This window comes from Staurois parvus, unplaced genomic scaffold, assembly GCF_062004578.1.
Source record: "Staurois parvus isolate SC_StPar_1 unplaced genomic scaffold, SC_StPar_1.0 ptg000299l, whole genome shotgun sequence".
Classification (NCBI taxonomy): Eukaryota; Metazoa; Chordata; class Amphibia; order Anura; family Ranidae; genus Staurois; species Staurois parvus.
The window spans coordinates 23,494,102-23,511,723 of NW_028318095.1; the positions used below are offsets into that span (position 1 = coordinate 23,494,102).

The window sequence follows — 17,622 nt, forward strand, 5'->3', positions numbered from 1 at the left end:
TACCAAAATTACTCCCAAGAGCACAACAAAGATTCATCTAGGAGGTCACAAAAGAACCCAGAACAACATCTAAAGAACTACAAGCCTTGCTTGCCTCAGTTAAGGTCAGTGTTCATGATTCAACAATAAGTAAGAGACTGGCCAAAAATGGCATCCATGGGGAAGTTCCAAAGCAAAAGCCAGTGCTGACTAAAAAGAACATAGACTTGTTTCACATTTGACAAAATCTTGGGCAAATATTCTGTGGAATGATGAGACAAAAGCTGAACTTTTTGTAAGGTGTATGTACCATTACATCGGGCACAAAACTAACACAGCATTTCATAAAAAGAACATCGTATCAACAGAAAATTCTGAAGGAGAATGTCCATCAATTTTTGATCTCAAGCACACTTGGGCTATGCAGCAGGACAATGATTCGAAACACACAAACCTCTGATTGGCAAAAAAAAATGTTTTGGAGTGGTCTAGTCAGTCCTGAATTAAATCTGATTGAGATGCTGTGTCATGACCTTAAACAATCCGTTCATGCTGAAATCCTCCAATGTGACTGAATTAAAACAATTCTGCAAAGAATTGTGGGCCAAAATTCCTCCACAGCGATGGGAAAGACTCCATTGCCAGTTATCACAAATGCTTCATTGCAGTTGTTGCCGCCAAGGGTGGACACAACCAGTTATTAGGTTTAGGGGGCAATTACTTTTTCACATAGGGCCAGGCAGGTTTGGACAAATTTTTTCCCTTAATTCATGAAATCTCATTTAAAAACTTAATTTTGATTTTACTTTGGTTATCTTTGTGTAATAACATTTGTTTTATGATCTGATTCATTTAAGTGTGACAAATATGCAAAAAATAAAAAATCAGGAGGTGGGCATATACTTTTTCACAGCACTGTGCATTCTCTTTGGTTAGATGTAGCAAACTGTGCATGTGGAGAGTGCTTTCTTTTTACAGTGCATTCATAAAGTATTGAAACCCCCTTTACTTTTTTCAGTTTTGTTATGATGCAGCCTGATACTACAGTTGTTTAAATTACATTTTTTTTCTCCTTAATCTACACTCAGTACCATAATTTCTGAAAACAGAATGTTAGAAAGGTTTGCAATTGTATGAAAAAGTTAACTCTGAAATCTCAGATTGGCATAAGTATTCAAACCCTTTGCAACAACACTTGGACTTTAGCTCAGGTGCCTCCCATTTCTCTTGATCGTTGCTGAAATGATTCTGCACCTGGATTGGAGTCCACCTGTGGTAAATTAAATTTATTGTATGTAATTTGGAAAGGCCCACAGCTGACAATGCATAGTGTAGTAGAGCAAAAGTCTTGAGGTCAAAAGCTGCCTGCAAAGCTCAGAGACAGGATTATTGCAAGGCACAGATGTGGGGAAGACTACTAAAAAAAACCTTCTGCTGCACTGACAGTTCCCAAGAGTACAATGGCCTCCATAATTCTCAAATGGAAGAAGTTTGGTGCAACCAGGACTCTTCCAACAGCTGGTCGCCCCGGCCGAACTGAGCAACCTGGTGAGTAGGACCTTCGTAGGAGAGGTGACCAAGAACCCAATGGTCACTCCTACTCAGTTCCAAAGATCCTGTGTGGAGATGGGACAAGGTTCCAGAAGGACAACCATCACTACAGCCCTCCACCAATCTGGGCTTTATGGCAAAGTGGCTAAATGGAAGCATCTCCTCAGTGCTAAACACCTAAAAGCCTGCTTGGAGTTTGCAAAAAGCACCTGAAGGACTCTGACTGTGAGGAACAAGATTCTCTGGTCTGGAGGAACCAAGATTGAACTGTTTGGCCTCAATTCTAAAAAAAATTATGTCTGGAGGAAACCAAGCACCACTCCTCACCTTCCTAATACCATCCCAACAGTGAAGCATGGTGGTGGCAGCAACATTCTTTGGGGGTGTTTTTCAGCAGCAGGGACTGGGAGACTGGTCAGGGTTGAGGGAAAGCTGAATGGAGCAAAATACAGAGATATCCTCAATGAAAACCTGTTCCGCAGTGCTCAGGACCTCATACTGGGCTGAAGGTTCACCTCCCAATATGACAATGTACACAGCCAAGACAACACAGGAGTGGCTTAGGGACAACTCTGTGAGTGTTCTAGAGTGGCCCAACTAGTACCCTGACTTTAACCCTATTGAACTTCTCTGGAGAGACCTGAACATGGTTGTCCACCAGCGATCCCCATCCAACCTGACTGAGCTTGGATTTGCAAAGAAGAATTGCAGAAAATCCCCCAATTCAGGTCACAAAGCTTGAGGCTGTAATTGCTGTCAAAGACTGAGGCTGTAATTGCTGTCAAAGGTGCTTCAACAAAGTACTGAGTAAAGGTGCTAAATACTTAAGTGCATGTGAAATGTTAGTTTGGTTTTTTTTTCTTTTTAATTCAGACATTTCTAAAATTCTGTTTTCACTTTGTCATGGAATACTGCTTGTATTTTAATGAGGAGAAAAGGTTAATTTAAACAACTGTAGTATCAGGCTGCAACATAACAAAATTGAAAAAATGAAGCGGCCTGAATGTTTTATGAATGCACTTTTTAAGGGCCATTTCACACCCAATGCTTTTAGCTGCATTTTGGACTGCACTTCAACTGCATAGACAGTCATAATCAATGTAATCCTATAGGCATAGTTCACATCATTGCAGTACAGCGCAGTTAAAAAAACAAAACAAAAAAAACCAAAAGGAAGTAGAGCATGCTGCATTTTTCTGCACTGTAAACACACTACAAATGCGTTTCAAATGCACTGCACTTCACCGCATTGTTCCCCTTTTTAAAAAAAAATATTTTACTGAATATTTTTTTTTTATTACATCTTTATTTAAATTTTCCAATATAAAATATATAACAACCCAAAATACATCACATTCACAAGTACATAAGTCTCTTTTACAACATCTTATCTCCCACCCCGTTATCCCCCCCCCCCCAATAAAAAAAAATACCCCTATCCAGATCTAGTTAACTAAATTCTTACTCCTCTTATACATTATCTCTCTATATCTATGTCCCCATCCCTCTCACATGCCTCTCTCGCTTTCAAGTTCTCCATCAGGCTCTCTCCAGACTTTTCCCCCCTAAGCTCCAGACCAGTTCCGAGTATCTTTTAACTGTTTTAAAATCTAACCAACTACTCCACATTTACCTGAATTCTTCCATATTGTCATCCTCCAAATGACACAACTCCTCCATCCTGAAAATATTATCCACTCTATTTAACCAATCATTTATTCTTGGTGGCTCTGAGGCTTAACAAAATTTGGGGATTAGGCCCTTAGCTGCACTGATTAAATTATATAATACCCTGTTTTTATACTGTTTTCCTGCAGGCTCAGAGTAAAATAAACGCATCCATGTGTCCTTTTGTATAGTGACCCCCACGGATTTCCTGGATACAGTTAATTATTTCCTTCCAAAAATCCTGTATTTTCGGGCAATCCCACCATATGTGTGCCATTGTAACCTTTTTTCCCCCACAACCTCTCCAACATAAAGGTGAAATATCCACTTGTTGTTTATGTGCTACACTCGGTGTAATATACCATCTTGTCAAACATTTTAATTCATTTCTACTGTGCTCATATTGTCCCCCATGTGTTAATTTAAATATTTTATTTCTTTGTTGCTCATACAATTCTGTTCCAAACTTCTTTTCCCATTTTTCCAAGAACCCAGGAGGATCAACTCCCTCCATATCTATCAGGATCTTCTATATCCTGGAGGTGGCTTGTTTCGGAACTGTATTGACATTCAATAGTTTTTCAAATGAGGTACATATCCTCCGAGGTCCTCAGTGGTTGAGGGAGCGATGAAGCAGTGTCCCGATTGTCCACACCGCCACTCATCTAATGTAAAAAATAAATAATTTTTCCCCTTTTAACTCTTATGTGTGTAATTTCCCCTAATGCAAGATATATTTCAAACGTGCATTTTTATCTTAATCAATTTACCAGAGATTATATCCTTCCCTGGGGGAAATACTCCGTACCTGCCAAGGAATCAGAATGGAATTGTATTTCCATCCTTTCTGCTTATATATTGTATCCCACACTTAACACCTTTTTTGTCAGAGGACTAATATTCTCATATAGTGTACAAAATTTATATGGTATCCATACAATCTTCCCTAACTGTGCCTTACTTAATATGGAAGTATTCCTTCAATATTTACCCATCCTTTCCCTTGTGAATTAAATGTCCAATGTACTATTCGTAATAATAACACCGCTAAATAATATTTCCTAAAATTAGGCAACCCCAGTCCCCCATTCCTTTTAACCCTACACAATACTTCATAACTGATTCTCGGTTTCTTATTTGCCCATATAAACATGAGTATCAACTTCTTTATTACCCCAAAGAAATACCTTGGCAGGTTTATTGGAAGCATGTGAAACTTATAAAGAATTTCTGGAACTATCACCACCTTTACCAGGTTTATATGATCTATCCAAGAAGCTCCTCCCTTTTGAAAGTCCCCTCAATTCACCTTTAATTTATTAAGGGGATGTAATTTGCCTGGTATAAGCTTTTTATTGAAGGAGTTAATTTTATTCCCAGATAGCCTATTTCCTTTTCCTTCCATGTGAAAGGAAACACTTTTTGAAGACTCAACTTCTCTTGCTTTGGAATGTTAACATTTTAAGATCTCTGACTTTGCAGGGTTTATTTTCAGACATGACAGCTCGCCATATTGTTTTAATAGTCTCATTAGATTAGGCAATGTTATTCTAGGATTCACTATATAAAATAGCATATGGTCTGCATATGCTGCCACCTTGTGCTCCACCTCCCCTATCTTTACCCCTACTATATCTACACACCGTTTTAGCCTTGCCAAGACAGGTTCCAGTGATTTTTACAACCTCTCTCTCCCATTCCACTTCGTGTGTGTGTGTGTGTGTGTGTGTGCGTGCGTGCGTGCGTGCGTGCGTGCGTCTGTGTCCAATGGACAGCCATTATGGCATACAGGTCACCCATAAATGCAGAGAACTTCATCACAATGGTCCTGGAGTACCCTGTGCTCTCTGACCCCAGACATAAGCATTATAAGGAATAAAATGGCAGATCTGGGAGAAAATTACCGCAAGAATTTACCCAAATTATGAAGAAATATACATAGACAGAAAGGAGAACACTGGTAAGTTGGTTACTGCATGTGTTTATCAGTATAGCCATATCAGTCATAAAGTCTTCCAGAACACAGTGCAGTGATCACATGAACCCCTCTTCTGCCTGTACCAATTATGGGACATGCTTCTCTCTACAAACTACGAAGAAATAGGGACCTCAAAGAAAATAGAAGAAAGCCAAGCCCGAAATGCATAGAAAAATGCACTGCAGCTGGATGATAGATGCAGTGCAAAATGCATGCAAATGCACAGCAAGCATGCATCAAGTGTACGTCAAATGCATGTAAACATGCAATCAAAAGTGCGCAGTTATGTGCAGTTTCTTTTGTGAATGGGCCCTAAGAGAGAGGTAGGGCATGCTGAATGAGAAGCATACTTTTTGATCTAGAGTTCACCATGTTTTGCCTTCTTAACATTATGTATGTCTCAAATTTCAGGAAGAACAGGATGGGCAGTTTGAAAAATGGCGAGTAGAGAACTCATGGGGCGATGATCGTGGAAATAAAGGTAAGTCAGACCTGACATCTAACATATAAGAAACCGCTTCTTCTCTTAATATAACAATTTTTATACATTTATAATGAGAGTCGGGCTGCCTGATGGTTGGATCTAAACATTTGCATTGTAAATATTAGGTCTTTGCTGTTGCTGATCATTAATATTTGCAGCTTTATTCCACTGTCAAGCAAAAACTGTCTTGTTCTGCAGATGTTTGATTTAGAGCAATGGTTCCTTTTTGAGTCTCAGACCCCTTTAAGAGTCGAATGAAAGCTGTGGACACCTCCCCAAAAATGTTCACAAAAACTAAACCTTGCATGCAATGGATATATGTACTTTATTGCATTGAATTTTGATTGCCTCATACATATGACAAACACAAAGTTTGAATAAACAATCTTAACAAAAAATGTAAACCTTTTCATGCAAAAAGTAATGGCCATGCATTATAAAAAATACAATCCAATTATTTTGTGCAAATTAAATCAATTTTAACTCTGCTTAAATCTACTACTACTAGGAAATGAGAATTCTCACTTGCTATTATGGAGTGGCCCAAGATGGCGGTTGTGCAGAGAACAATGGTCTAAAATTAAGTAGTAAACATGGGGCAGCAACAAGTCAAGAGATACCTAGTGGTTGGCACTATAAGCAGTGCCATGATGCCTTTTCCAAAAAATAACCCTGAATTAAAGGACCATTTCTAATTATACTTTTAAGATTTCTTTTAAAAGTCAAATTCTACTCCACACAGAAATTTATGGGTGCATACCTGTTGGCCTAATTATCCATTAGCGTTTGTCTTTGGGTATTCCTTTTATTTAGGTGACTTTACAGATAAGAAAGCTATCTACTCAAGCTCCCGGTGAAAGTAGGAATCATTATAAGGCTGGGTGAGGTGAAAGAGGAGGGGGGAAAAAAGGGGTCACAAGCAAATAAGGGATTTTGTACTTGATTTTCACATTATGAAGTAGTGTTGTGCAGTAACTTTTAACAGGCAGTGATTTTGAAAGCTGGTTTCTGATTGAGTGAATGTGCCCCAAAATCTTAAGCAGTTATATGAACTATTTGATAGTGCATATATAGCAAAAAACTTTTTTTTTTTGTTTTTGATAGGGTGTTGAAGGGTTAGGCCCCTATCAGATTTATTTTTTCAAGTCTCTGTCCTGCTGGGTAGATGTCCCTTCAAATCTTGTCTTGGAGATACAACAGGAAATGTGAGAAAATATCCCAAAAATGAAGGGAATTTCCATCTTAGTTATCAATGGAGCATTTGTCCCAGTTGGATGATTTAGCGTTATCTTTGCTAGGGTGAAAACACAAACGTTTCCCTGTACGTCCTCTCCAGTGACAATGGGCATCAGTGCAAATAGAGGGGTGCATCTCCCCAGTGGGGACAAAGACAGCAATAAAATTTGACAGAGCATCTTACCCCTTACCATGCTATTCAAAATAGAAGTAAAATGTTTTGCATTTACATACATTTTAACTACTTCCCACCCAGGCAGATTCTGGTATTTCTCTTCTACATGTTAAAATATTTTTTTTTCCTAGAAAATTACTCAGAAGCCCCAAACCTTAGATTTATATTTTTTAGCAGAGACCCTAGAGAATAAATTAGCGTTCATTGCAATTTTTTACGTCACACGGTATTTGCGCACTTTTTCTGGAAACTGATTTATGATTTTTAATGCAAAAAACCCCATATATAACACAATGTTTTGGTAAAATCTAAAAGGTTATGTTACGCCGAGTAAACAAATACCTAACATGTCACACTTATAATTGCACACACTCGTGTAATGGCACCAAACTACGGTACTTAAAAATATCCATAGGCGACGCATTTCTTACAGGTTACCAGTTTGGAGTTAGAGGAGGTCTGGCACTAGAATTATTGCTCTCTGTAATGTTCGCGGCAATATCTCATGTTTTGATTCAGATGCTGTTTACATACATGGACACAAACTACATATGCGGTCGCTTCTGCGTGCACGACGGGGCAAGTCGCTTTAAAGAAAAAAAAATATATTTTTTTTTACACTTTCCCTTTAACTTTTTCTTTGTAAATACCCCTTGTAATAGGAATAAGTCATGACAGGCCCTCTTTGTGGAGAGATTTGGGGTCAATAAGACCCCACATCTCTCTATGCTGAAAAGCATGAGATAAAAAATACAAATTGTTCTCAGGCTTTCCAGCAAAAAAAAAAAATGCCAATATTTACATCTGCCAGACCTGGAAGGGACGTCATGACATTTCTTACGGCCTGCCAGGATCATAGAGATGGCTGGGGACCATCCAGTCCACGGCCAGCTCTATGGTAAAAAAATGCATGGAAAAAATAATGCTGCGCTACCCAATAACTGGGGAAACCCAACCCCTGTGATGAATGATGAACCAAAAGATAATAAAAGTGCAAATGAAATAAATACGGATGAAATAAATATATAATGTGACTCAATAAATAAGAAATCAAATAGTAAGTGAACATAATAAATAAATCACATACATAAAACATACATATAAATAATTGTGACCCAATATTTAAACAATAAAAATATTGGTTGATGATAAATCACATGACATGTGCGTAAACCATGTGAAAACAAAGTGAAAAATACAAAGCTACTGTGCACAGTCCTAATAGATCTGTGCCTACTCACATAAAAACACAGGGTCCACAGACCCAAGAGCATAAAAACGGCAATAACACAAAGGTGTATTACACTGAGGTGTACCAAGATGGCAGTTGCCATCTGCACCGGAAATTACGTCACCACGCTTCTGTCCTACACGTTGCGTCAGGAATCACGTGACTTTCTCCGGGAGCCATCCAGTTTTGTTTTAGGGGATTGGCAGTGCAGGAGGAATATTTATTGTTCAGCTCTATGGTAACCCACCTCCGCAGGTCGGTTGTCTGGCTTCCCAATCGCATTGGGAGAGCATGGTGAGGCGCTGTTGGGCGGCAGGAGGGAGAGACGTCCCCTTCTGCTGCCTCTAAAAGCAATCAAGCGTCTAATCAGCTGCTAGGATGTTTTTTTATTACAAAAGGAATCCCCGGATGAAAAAAAATCATCTGGATGATGCCTGTAACTGCAAGCGGCATCCAGGTATCTCCACTCAAAGTCCAGGACATCATATGACGTCATATTGCAACTTAAAAATTGCAAGTAAACACAAAGAAAAGTCAAGCATTTTAAATGCTTCCTTACAGCAGTTTTCATTGTCATTTAATTATTTTTATTCACTTGCAAAGTGCTCTTTAAACTTCCCAGCAGATTTGGCTTCTTCAGGAATTGTCAAGCACAGCCACCTTCCTCCTTACAAGTCATAGCTCTCTTTTCTTCTGGAAGTGTTCAATTACTGTTTGTGCTGGCCAGCTTCTCCACCCCTCCCTCCCTACATAATCTTTTATGTACAGTGAAGGAAATAAGTATTTGATCCCCTACTGATTTTGAATGTTTGCCCACTCACAAAGAAATGATCAGTCTAACAAATGAAGCACTGATTTGCATGTTCATGAGGGAAATAAGTATTTGATCCCCTTCACAAAACATGACTTACTACTTGGTGGCAAATCCCTTGTTGGCAATCACAGGATCAGACGTTTCCTGTAGTTGGCCACCAGATCTGCACACATCTCAGGAGGGATTTTTGCACACTCCTCTTGGCAGATCTTCTCCAAGTCATTAAGGTTTGGTGCTGATGTTTAGCAACTCGAACTGTCAGCTCCCTCCACAGATTTTTAATCGGATTAAGGTCTGGAGACTGGCTAGGCCACTCCAGGACCTTAATGTGCTTCTTATTGAGCCACTCCTTTGTTGCCTTGGCCGTATGTTTTGGGTCATTGTCATGCTGGAACACCCATCCACGACCCATTTTTAATGCCCTGGCTGAGGGAAGAAGGTTCTCACCCAAGATTTGATGGTACATTGTCCCATCCATCGTCCCTTTGGTGCGGTGCAATTGTCCTGTCCCCTTAGCAGAAAACCACCCCCAAAGCAGAATGTTTCCACCATCATGTATGACAGTTGGGATGGTGTTCTTGGGGTCATAGGCAGCATTCCTCCTCCTCCTCCAAACACGGCGAGTTGAGTTGATGCCAAAGAGCTCGATTTTGGTCTCATCTGACCACAACACTTTCAACCAGTCCTCCTCGGCATCATTCAGATGTTCAGTGGCAAACTTCAGATGGGCCTAGACATGTGCTTTCTTGAGCAGAGGGACCTTGCGGGCACTGCAGGATTTCAATCCTTGTCGGCGTAGTGTGTTACCAATTGTTTTCTTGGTGACTGTGGTCCCAGCTGCTTGGAGATCATTGACAAGATCCTCACTGTTCTCATGATCATTGACATGCCACGAAGTGAGACCTTGCATGGTGCACCAGACCTAGGGAGACTGACAGCTGTTTTGTGTTTCTTCCAGTTGCAAATGATTGCACCAACTGTTGTCACCTTCTCACCAAGCTGCTTGGCGATAGTTTGGTAGCCCAGTCCAACCTCGTGTAGGTCTACAATCTTGTACCTAACATCCTTGGACAGCTCTTTGGTCTTTACCATGGCGGAGAGTTTGGAATCTGATTGTATGATTGCTCCTGTGGACAGGTGTCTTTTATACAGGTAACAAAATGAGATTAGCAGCAATCCCTTTAAGAGACTGCTTCTAATCTCAACTTGTTACCGATATGAAAGACACCTGGTAGCCAGAAATCCTGCAGAATGATAGGGGATCAAATACTTATTTCCCTCATGAACATGCAAATCAGTGCATCATTTGTTAGACATGCATTTCATTTGAATTTTTTATTGCTATTCTGTCTCTCAGTGTTAAATACACCTACCAATCGATTTTTAGACCGATCATTTCTTTGTGAGTGGGAAAACATTAAAAAAATCAGTAGGGGATCAAATACTTATTTCCCTCACTGTATCTGCTGAGGGAGCAATAATAAAGAGTGTCACTTAAGTGACTTACGCTGTGAGTATTCTGGGGCTGCAGACATCGCCCCCAAGATGGAAGTGCCCAGCAGCAGTCTCACTCCTTGTCAACACAATGGAGGCTTTTGTAGGTAATAAAATTTGTAACATATGCTTAGCATATATAATCTTACTGGAAGACTAATGATGAAATGAATGATCTGATAACAGGGTCTTTTTTAAAGAGGAGCTACAGTCATTGTAAAAAAAAATATAATAGCAGTTACAAATACTGTAGCTGCTGACATTTGATATACAGACACTTGCCATTCCAGGAATCCAGGGCTGTCATCACCCAGGCCAGTTATTCACCAGTTTTCAGCTTCTCGGCGATCGTGCTTGTGGAAGCTGGCTGTAGCTTCCTATGGGGTCTGAACTACTGCTCTGCTTGCCTAGGCCTGTCAAGCAGAGATGTGAGCATATACCTGCCAGAAATAGGTACCCATTACCAGAAAAAAAAAAATCAAGATCGGAAGAGGAGGGCAGAAAGAGGATGACCAGCAGAACTTCCCTTTTCAGGGAAGTTTTTCAAAGCAGAACTAAACCCTCCTATCATTTTTAGCCAAGCTGCCATCTAAGCTTCTGTTTGAAATGCAGCTGCCATGGTGCTACATGTATGATCAATTATGACACCAGCCATTTGTTGGTTTGAAAATTTGGTTGAGAGCACAAAGAAATGTGACAGCATTCCTGACATGCCAGGAATGTAACTGTTGTTTGAAACTATTAAATCAATGGGTTTAGTCCTGCTTTAAAGTTTCTTGGCTGAAAAGGATAGGAGGGTTTAGTTCCACTTTAAGAGTATTACCAACTAACAGGACATTCCTTCAGTACTTAGGAGAAATCTCCAATCAGACACAGGCAGATGATTGATTAGTTTACTAAAGGAGTTGAAAATATGTACTCAAATTGTAGCTGTATACATTTTTAATACCTGAAATGCAGAAGAAGATATAAAAAAAAAACTTGCTTTCCATTTGATTAGATAATTGAACTTAATTTATTGAAAGAATATTAAAACTCAATTTATTGAAAAAATATTTTCAACTCCTTTAGTAAATCGGCTTCTCTATGTACAGGTCCAGTTTATTAGGTTAAAGAACTCTCATGAAAATGTTTCTAATTTTCTGTGTTAGATCAGTTGCTCTGTTGTCCCCTAAACACACCTAATTCTGACTGTAGTTCCAACTCCTATTCAAGCCCACATTTTGTTCCTGTGGGGGGAGGCACAGCCAGCACAGAGCCCAAACCCCTCTCTTAAGCTGAATGCTTTGGTAGTGAACAGGCAGCACTGATCTTTCATAATGGTGATATTATGAATGAACTGCAGTGCTGCAGCTTTTTGTGCCTTTCTGTGGCTGCTTTTACACATGCACAGCCCTGGCTGATGGATCGCATGGCGCTGTGTGATATTTCAGTTTTTTGAAAGAATGATCAGTGATTCTGGGCCAGTGCCTTGTATGACATAGCACTGCTGTTTCATTCACAAACTGAAAGACCCTGTCTGTTCTGATTGACATCTGAAAATATAGCCAGTGCTTTGTTACTGATATTTCTCTTCATTGACACTAAGCACAAAATAAAGGCATTTGTGTGTTACAGCATGCAAACAGATCTTAAAGTGACAAACTAATCCATACACATTCACTACTTAATGGCCCTGTATTCTGTTTTTTAATGAAATCTTTTCTTACTGTGTTTTTACTGTGCCTCCTTGTAACACCCCTAAACCTCTCCTTTTCACCCTTACTTCCATTTGTTTGTAATGAGCAGCGCACATTAAGTTGTGGTCACATGTACTGCTTTATGCATGCTACAAATCTCATAGTCTATAGTCAATGTCTATCTCAGGACCGAGTAAGAGAAGGTGGCTACATTTTTACATACAGTAGGACCATGGAGAATGAATTTAGCTGTCCTGTAACAGGAAATCAAATCACAGCAGCAAAAAAAAAGTTACCTTCTGTTGCCCTCAGCCTCCTTCAAATTTAGGTTAAGTAAGCTTAGTTGAATATATATATATATTTTTTAAACCAGAGTTTAGTGTTGGTTTAAACTTGTCTAGGTATGATTTAATCAGTTTGCCTATGTAAAGTTATATACCTATGTAACTTGATGGCTTTGACATTTTAGATTCCCAGACTATTTGACGTGGACTTTTCCAAAGCAAAGATATCCTATGCGTTTAGATGTGTAATGAATATGAAATCATAGCTAGATTGCTTATACGGGACGAGGTAAACTGAAACTGTCGGTGTATTAAATGTGTAGAAGCACCATTGCCTGGATAACATTTATTCAATGCTAATACCTGAAATCCCTTCAATCTCCAACTGCCTTATTAATTAGCAGAACTTCCAGGGTTGTAACACAGACTGTCTGGAATGGGCCTCTGCAAAGCGCCACAGAGATTAGAGAAAGAGATTCCATAGCTGATTATTGGATACTCCTTTTCACAGCAAAAATGTTCTTTGTACATGTGCCAGAACATGCTGTGGGGATTGGTGATGTGCTATGATTGCAGCTATTAAAATCATTTGTAGTATTGGAGGGAGGTATCTAACTTGTATTCCACCCCTAGGTTAAAGTGGTTGTAAAGGCTGAAGTTTTTTACCTTCATGCAGTCTATGCATGAAGGTGAAAAAAAACTTCTTTGTGCAGCAGCCCCCCCCGAATATTCACCTAAGCCCCCTCTTGATCCAGTGATGTGCACTGGAGTCTCAGCTATCCCGGGACTCCCTCTACTCATTGGCTTAGACAGCAGCGGGAGCCATTGGCTCCCTGTGTTGTCAATCACAGCCAGTGAGCCAATGAGAACAACAAGGGGGCGGGACCGAGCCACGGCTCTGTGTGTGAATGGACACGTGGAGCAGGGGCTGGGGAGTGTGCATGCTCGGATGCCCCCACAGCAAGCTGCTTGCTGTGGGGGCACCCAACAAAAGAGAGGGGCCAGGAACGCCAGCAGGGAACCCAAGAAGTGGAGGATCCGGGCTGCTCTGTGCAAAACCACTGCACACAGAAGGTAAGTATAATATGTTTGCTCTTTTTGTAAAAAAAAAAAAGTAAACCTTTAGAATCACTATAAGTAGATGTTCCCTGGGTGTATCAAAGTCTTGTAGTTTAAAATACAAAGTATTTGATGTAATGCTGTGCTTTTGTTTTCGGGGTGGTTCGGAGAATATTTTCTTCTTGCATAATGTTTGTTGATGATACCATCTAGTCGGATGTCATATTAAAGTCTTGATCTATTTACCCTCTTACCTACATCCCACAATGCAAAGTATTTTTTCTTTCATGCTCTAAGCAGGGATTCACATAAAGTGCACACCCAAGGCACACAGACGGAATAAAAAGTACATACAAGCACTTTGGGGTACCTGGTTTTCAGCTAGGATTCCAGATGTTTCACTTTTATACCATTTCCCTTTAAATGAATGTTTGTATGAGGCTCATGTTCTTTTTATCAAGGCATAGCAGTATTGCACTTGGATATAAATCCCCTCACCAGCCACAACATCTTCTCAAACAAGGAGGTTATCAGCAGTACTGGTCTGGTGAGCTGTTTGACCTCAGGAGACCACAACAGACAAGGGGAGCAGATATGACATGGCTCAGGTCCTGTGATTTAGTAAAGTTCAATTTTTTTTGTCTGCAATTTTAGTTATATGTCAATTGTAGGGGGCATCTAGGAGTAAAATATGAATTTGTTTCGTATAATACCTCAATACATTTTAGCTTGAAATTTTGTACTGTTGGAAAATGCTTCTGGTCCTAATTTGTGCAGTTACAGTCTGCTTGAACCTATCAGAATTTGCACCAGGTCAAACTATAGGTGCACATTTAACAAAATAGAAAGGAAGCTGACTTCCTAATAAACCTAACTTGGGCCAGAGCAAAATAAAGCTGGCCATAGATGGTTTGAATCTTGGCTGTTTCAGCAGGGACCAGCTGAGGTTCGAACCATCTATGGGCAGGCTGAATGTTCCCAAATCAATTGTTGTATGACATGGGTGCGGCGAGCCTGTCAGATATTTCATGTGATTATTGCCAACAGCTGTAGTTGCTAGCTGTATTCACTGTGTTCTCCTGGCAGGGATGGCTCCCCCCCCCCGCAATAAGCAATAAAGTGGTTCTAAATGCTCAAGGTTTTTTACCTTCATGTATTTTATGCATAAAGGTAAAAAACCTGTGTGCAGCAACCACCCCAGCACCCCCCCAATCCTTTCCTGAGCCCCTTCCGAACCAGCAAAGTTCTCGACAGCCTCTGCTGCCTGGGGACTCTTCCTCATTGGCTTAGACTGCAGCAGGGAGCCTATTTAATTATTTCAGGTACTTATATACTGCCGTCAATTTACGCAGCGCTTTACATATATATTGTACATTCACATCAGTCCCTAACCCTCAAGGGGCGTACAATCTAAGGTCCCTAACTTACATTCATACATACACATACTAGGGCCAGTTTAGACAGGAGACAATTCACCTACCAGCATGTCTTTGGAGTGTGGGAGGAAACTCGAGTACCTGGAAAACCCACGCAGGCACAGGGAGAACATGCAAACTCAAAGCAGGTAGTGCTGTGGTTGGGATTCAAACCAACGACCCTAGTACTGCCAGGCAGAAGTGCTAACCATTTAGCCACTGTGCTGCCCAAGAAGGATTGGCACCTTTGGAGAGTGGTGGGGAGGGGGTACCTGAATTTGAAAGATCCCCGCTCCCAGTTTGCTGCAATCGCCTAGGCAATCGGAAGCAGAGGTTCTCCCCCCTGTGGTCTTCTGGGACACGTGACAGGTCCCAGAAGACTACTGGACCATTTGCAGTGGGCACCCGTCTGTGACCGTTTGCCCATCTGAAGTTGCCAATGCCGGAGACAAAAAATGGCCGGTGAATCCAGCCAGTGTGAGGACACTGCGGGATCAAGGGACAGGTGAGTTTTTAAAGTCAGCAGCTACAGTTTTTGTACCTGCTGACTTTTATTTTTTTTATTTTGACCAAACCTCTGCTTTAAGCATTTCTATAAATTTTCACCAGGATCAATCCATGGGCATTTTGTTTGGTTGGATAGACCCTATTTTATTAGCAGCCCTATTCAGGGAACCACTTGTGCCTAATACCTTTAGTCAATTGAATAATCTATTTTAATAGTTATTGTTTGTTTTTTGGCTTTTTTTGAGAAAAGAAACAATGCTTCGTAATAAATATACTATACATCACACTTGAATGAATTGAGCCTTTTAGCATGTGTTTCCTATTATATTTTAAATATACTGAACATACTGTGTATCACAGCACTTTACAAAAGCATTTTAACATAGCTGAGCAGATTATACACCATCATAGGTTTGGAATTTTGAAAGCGGAACTGAAAATCCCAATCCATCTCAATCCCAGCCTCTAGTCGAAGGCCAGCCATACGTGGGTCGATTTTCGAACAATTTTTCGTTAAAAAATCGGACCTAAGAATAATCTGCTGATTTTCGCTCTGTTAGTGGGGTAATGGCACCAGTCAATTTTCGTGGTTCCTCCCCATTTCGTTTATTCAGCATGCTGGAAAATTTGTGAAAAACGACCGATTTTCAAAATCATTGGTGGCACCATAGGATTAGAGAACGAACAATGTTTTCGATCGAAAAATCGTTCGGAGTTCGACCCATGTATGGCCTGCTTTAGTAGCATGCTAGGAGCTGCAGTTCCTTTAGCTACTGAAGAGATGCAGAGTCTTATCCAACACATTGTTTGTTACACAAATGGCACAGATTAGGAATTTAGGTGGGGCTAGAAAGGAAACCGTGTAGGGCCAGAAGGCAACACAGCACAATAGCTGGCACTTTACCTATCTGCTCTGCCTATCCTCCTTCTGAAAACTGAAGGAACTGTTCTTGTTTTCTTTCACTGTAATCATGACACTATGTCATTCAGCTGCTTCCAGGACTGTAACCAAAGTATGTTTCATACTATAGAAGATCACACATTTTACACATTCATAGCCAATTCTACACTATTAAGTACATTTTCTTAATGGGATCAAAGCCTCCCTGTCCCAGGTGGTCTCCTGGTGTTAGTCTGTTTATCCTTGTTTTTTATTATACTGCATTTCACCAATGACATTGCAGATAAAACCAGAAAATGTTCTTGAAAATGTTAAACTTCAGAAACATGTACAGTTGTGTCCAAAATTATTCAACCCCCAATGCTGTAAAGGGGTTTAGGGACTATAGTGTACATTTGGAATTGTATTCAGAATCAAATCCTACAAGGACGTTGTAACTACCCAAATGCAACTAAAATGACATCAATTGTTTATGTAATACAGTAGTAAATGGTTCTTATGTGGTTTCTTCATTGCCACAATTATTCAACCCCTTAAAGACTACCACTCTGAAGAACAGAGGTTCATACAGGTGCTTTCCATCAGGTATTGAAAACACCTGTGGATGTCACCGAGCAGCAATCAAGCATAATAAGCACCAATTAGGCAGCTTTAAAATGACTGTGATACTCAGCTCCTTCTAGACATTTACTGGTGTGGTTACAAACATGGTGAAGGCAAGAGAATGGTCCAGGAAGACAAGAGAAGAGGTGATTTCTCTTCACAGGAAGGGCAATGGCTATAAGAAGATTGCAAAGATGTTAAACATACCAAGAGACACCTTAGGAAGCATCATTCGCAAATTCAAGGCAAAGGGCACTGTTGAAACGCTACCTGGTCGTGGCAGAAAGAAGATGCTGACTTCGACTGCTGTGCGCTACCTGAAGCGTAGAGTGGAGAGAAGTCCCCGTGTGACTGCTGAGGAACTGAGAAAAGATTTGTCAGATGTGGGTACAGAAGTTTCAGCCCAGACAATAAGACGCACACTGCGTAATGAAGGCCTCCGTGCCAGAACTCCCAGGCGTACCCCCTTGCTGTCTCCAAAGAATAAGAAGAGTCGACTGCAGTATGCCAAAAGCCATGTGGACAAACCACAAAAGTTGTGGGATAGTGTTCTGTGGACTGATG

The 17,622-nt window shown here is 40.4% G+C and overlaps 1 protein-coding gene across 2 annotated transcripts in view; it reads left to right on the forward strand.

The window, feature by feature from the left end:
* The window catches only part of BLMH (bleomycin hydrolase), a 105,780-nt gene that overhangs the window by 81,664 nt on the left and 6,494 nt on the right, over positions 1-17,622 (forward strand). For both annotated transcript variants that reach the window (XM_089683041.1, XM_089683040.1), the window contains one exon: positions 5,588-5,657. In XM_089683041.1, coding sequence (XP_089539167.1) covers positions 5,588-5,657 — 70 coding nt within the window. The remainder of the gene's footprint in view (positions 1-5,587; positions 5,658-17,622) is intronic.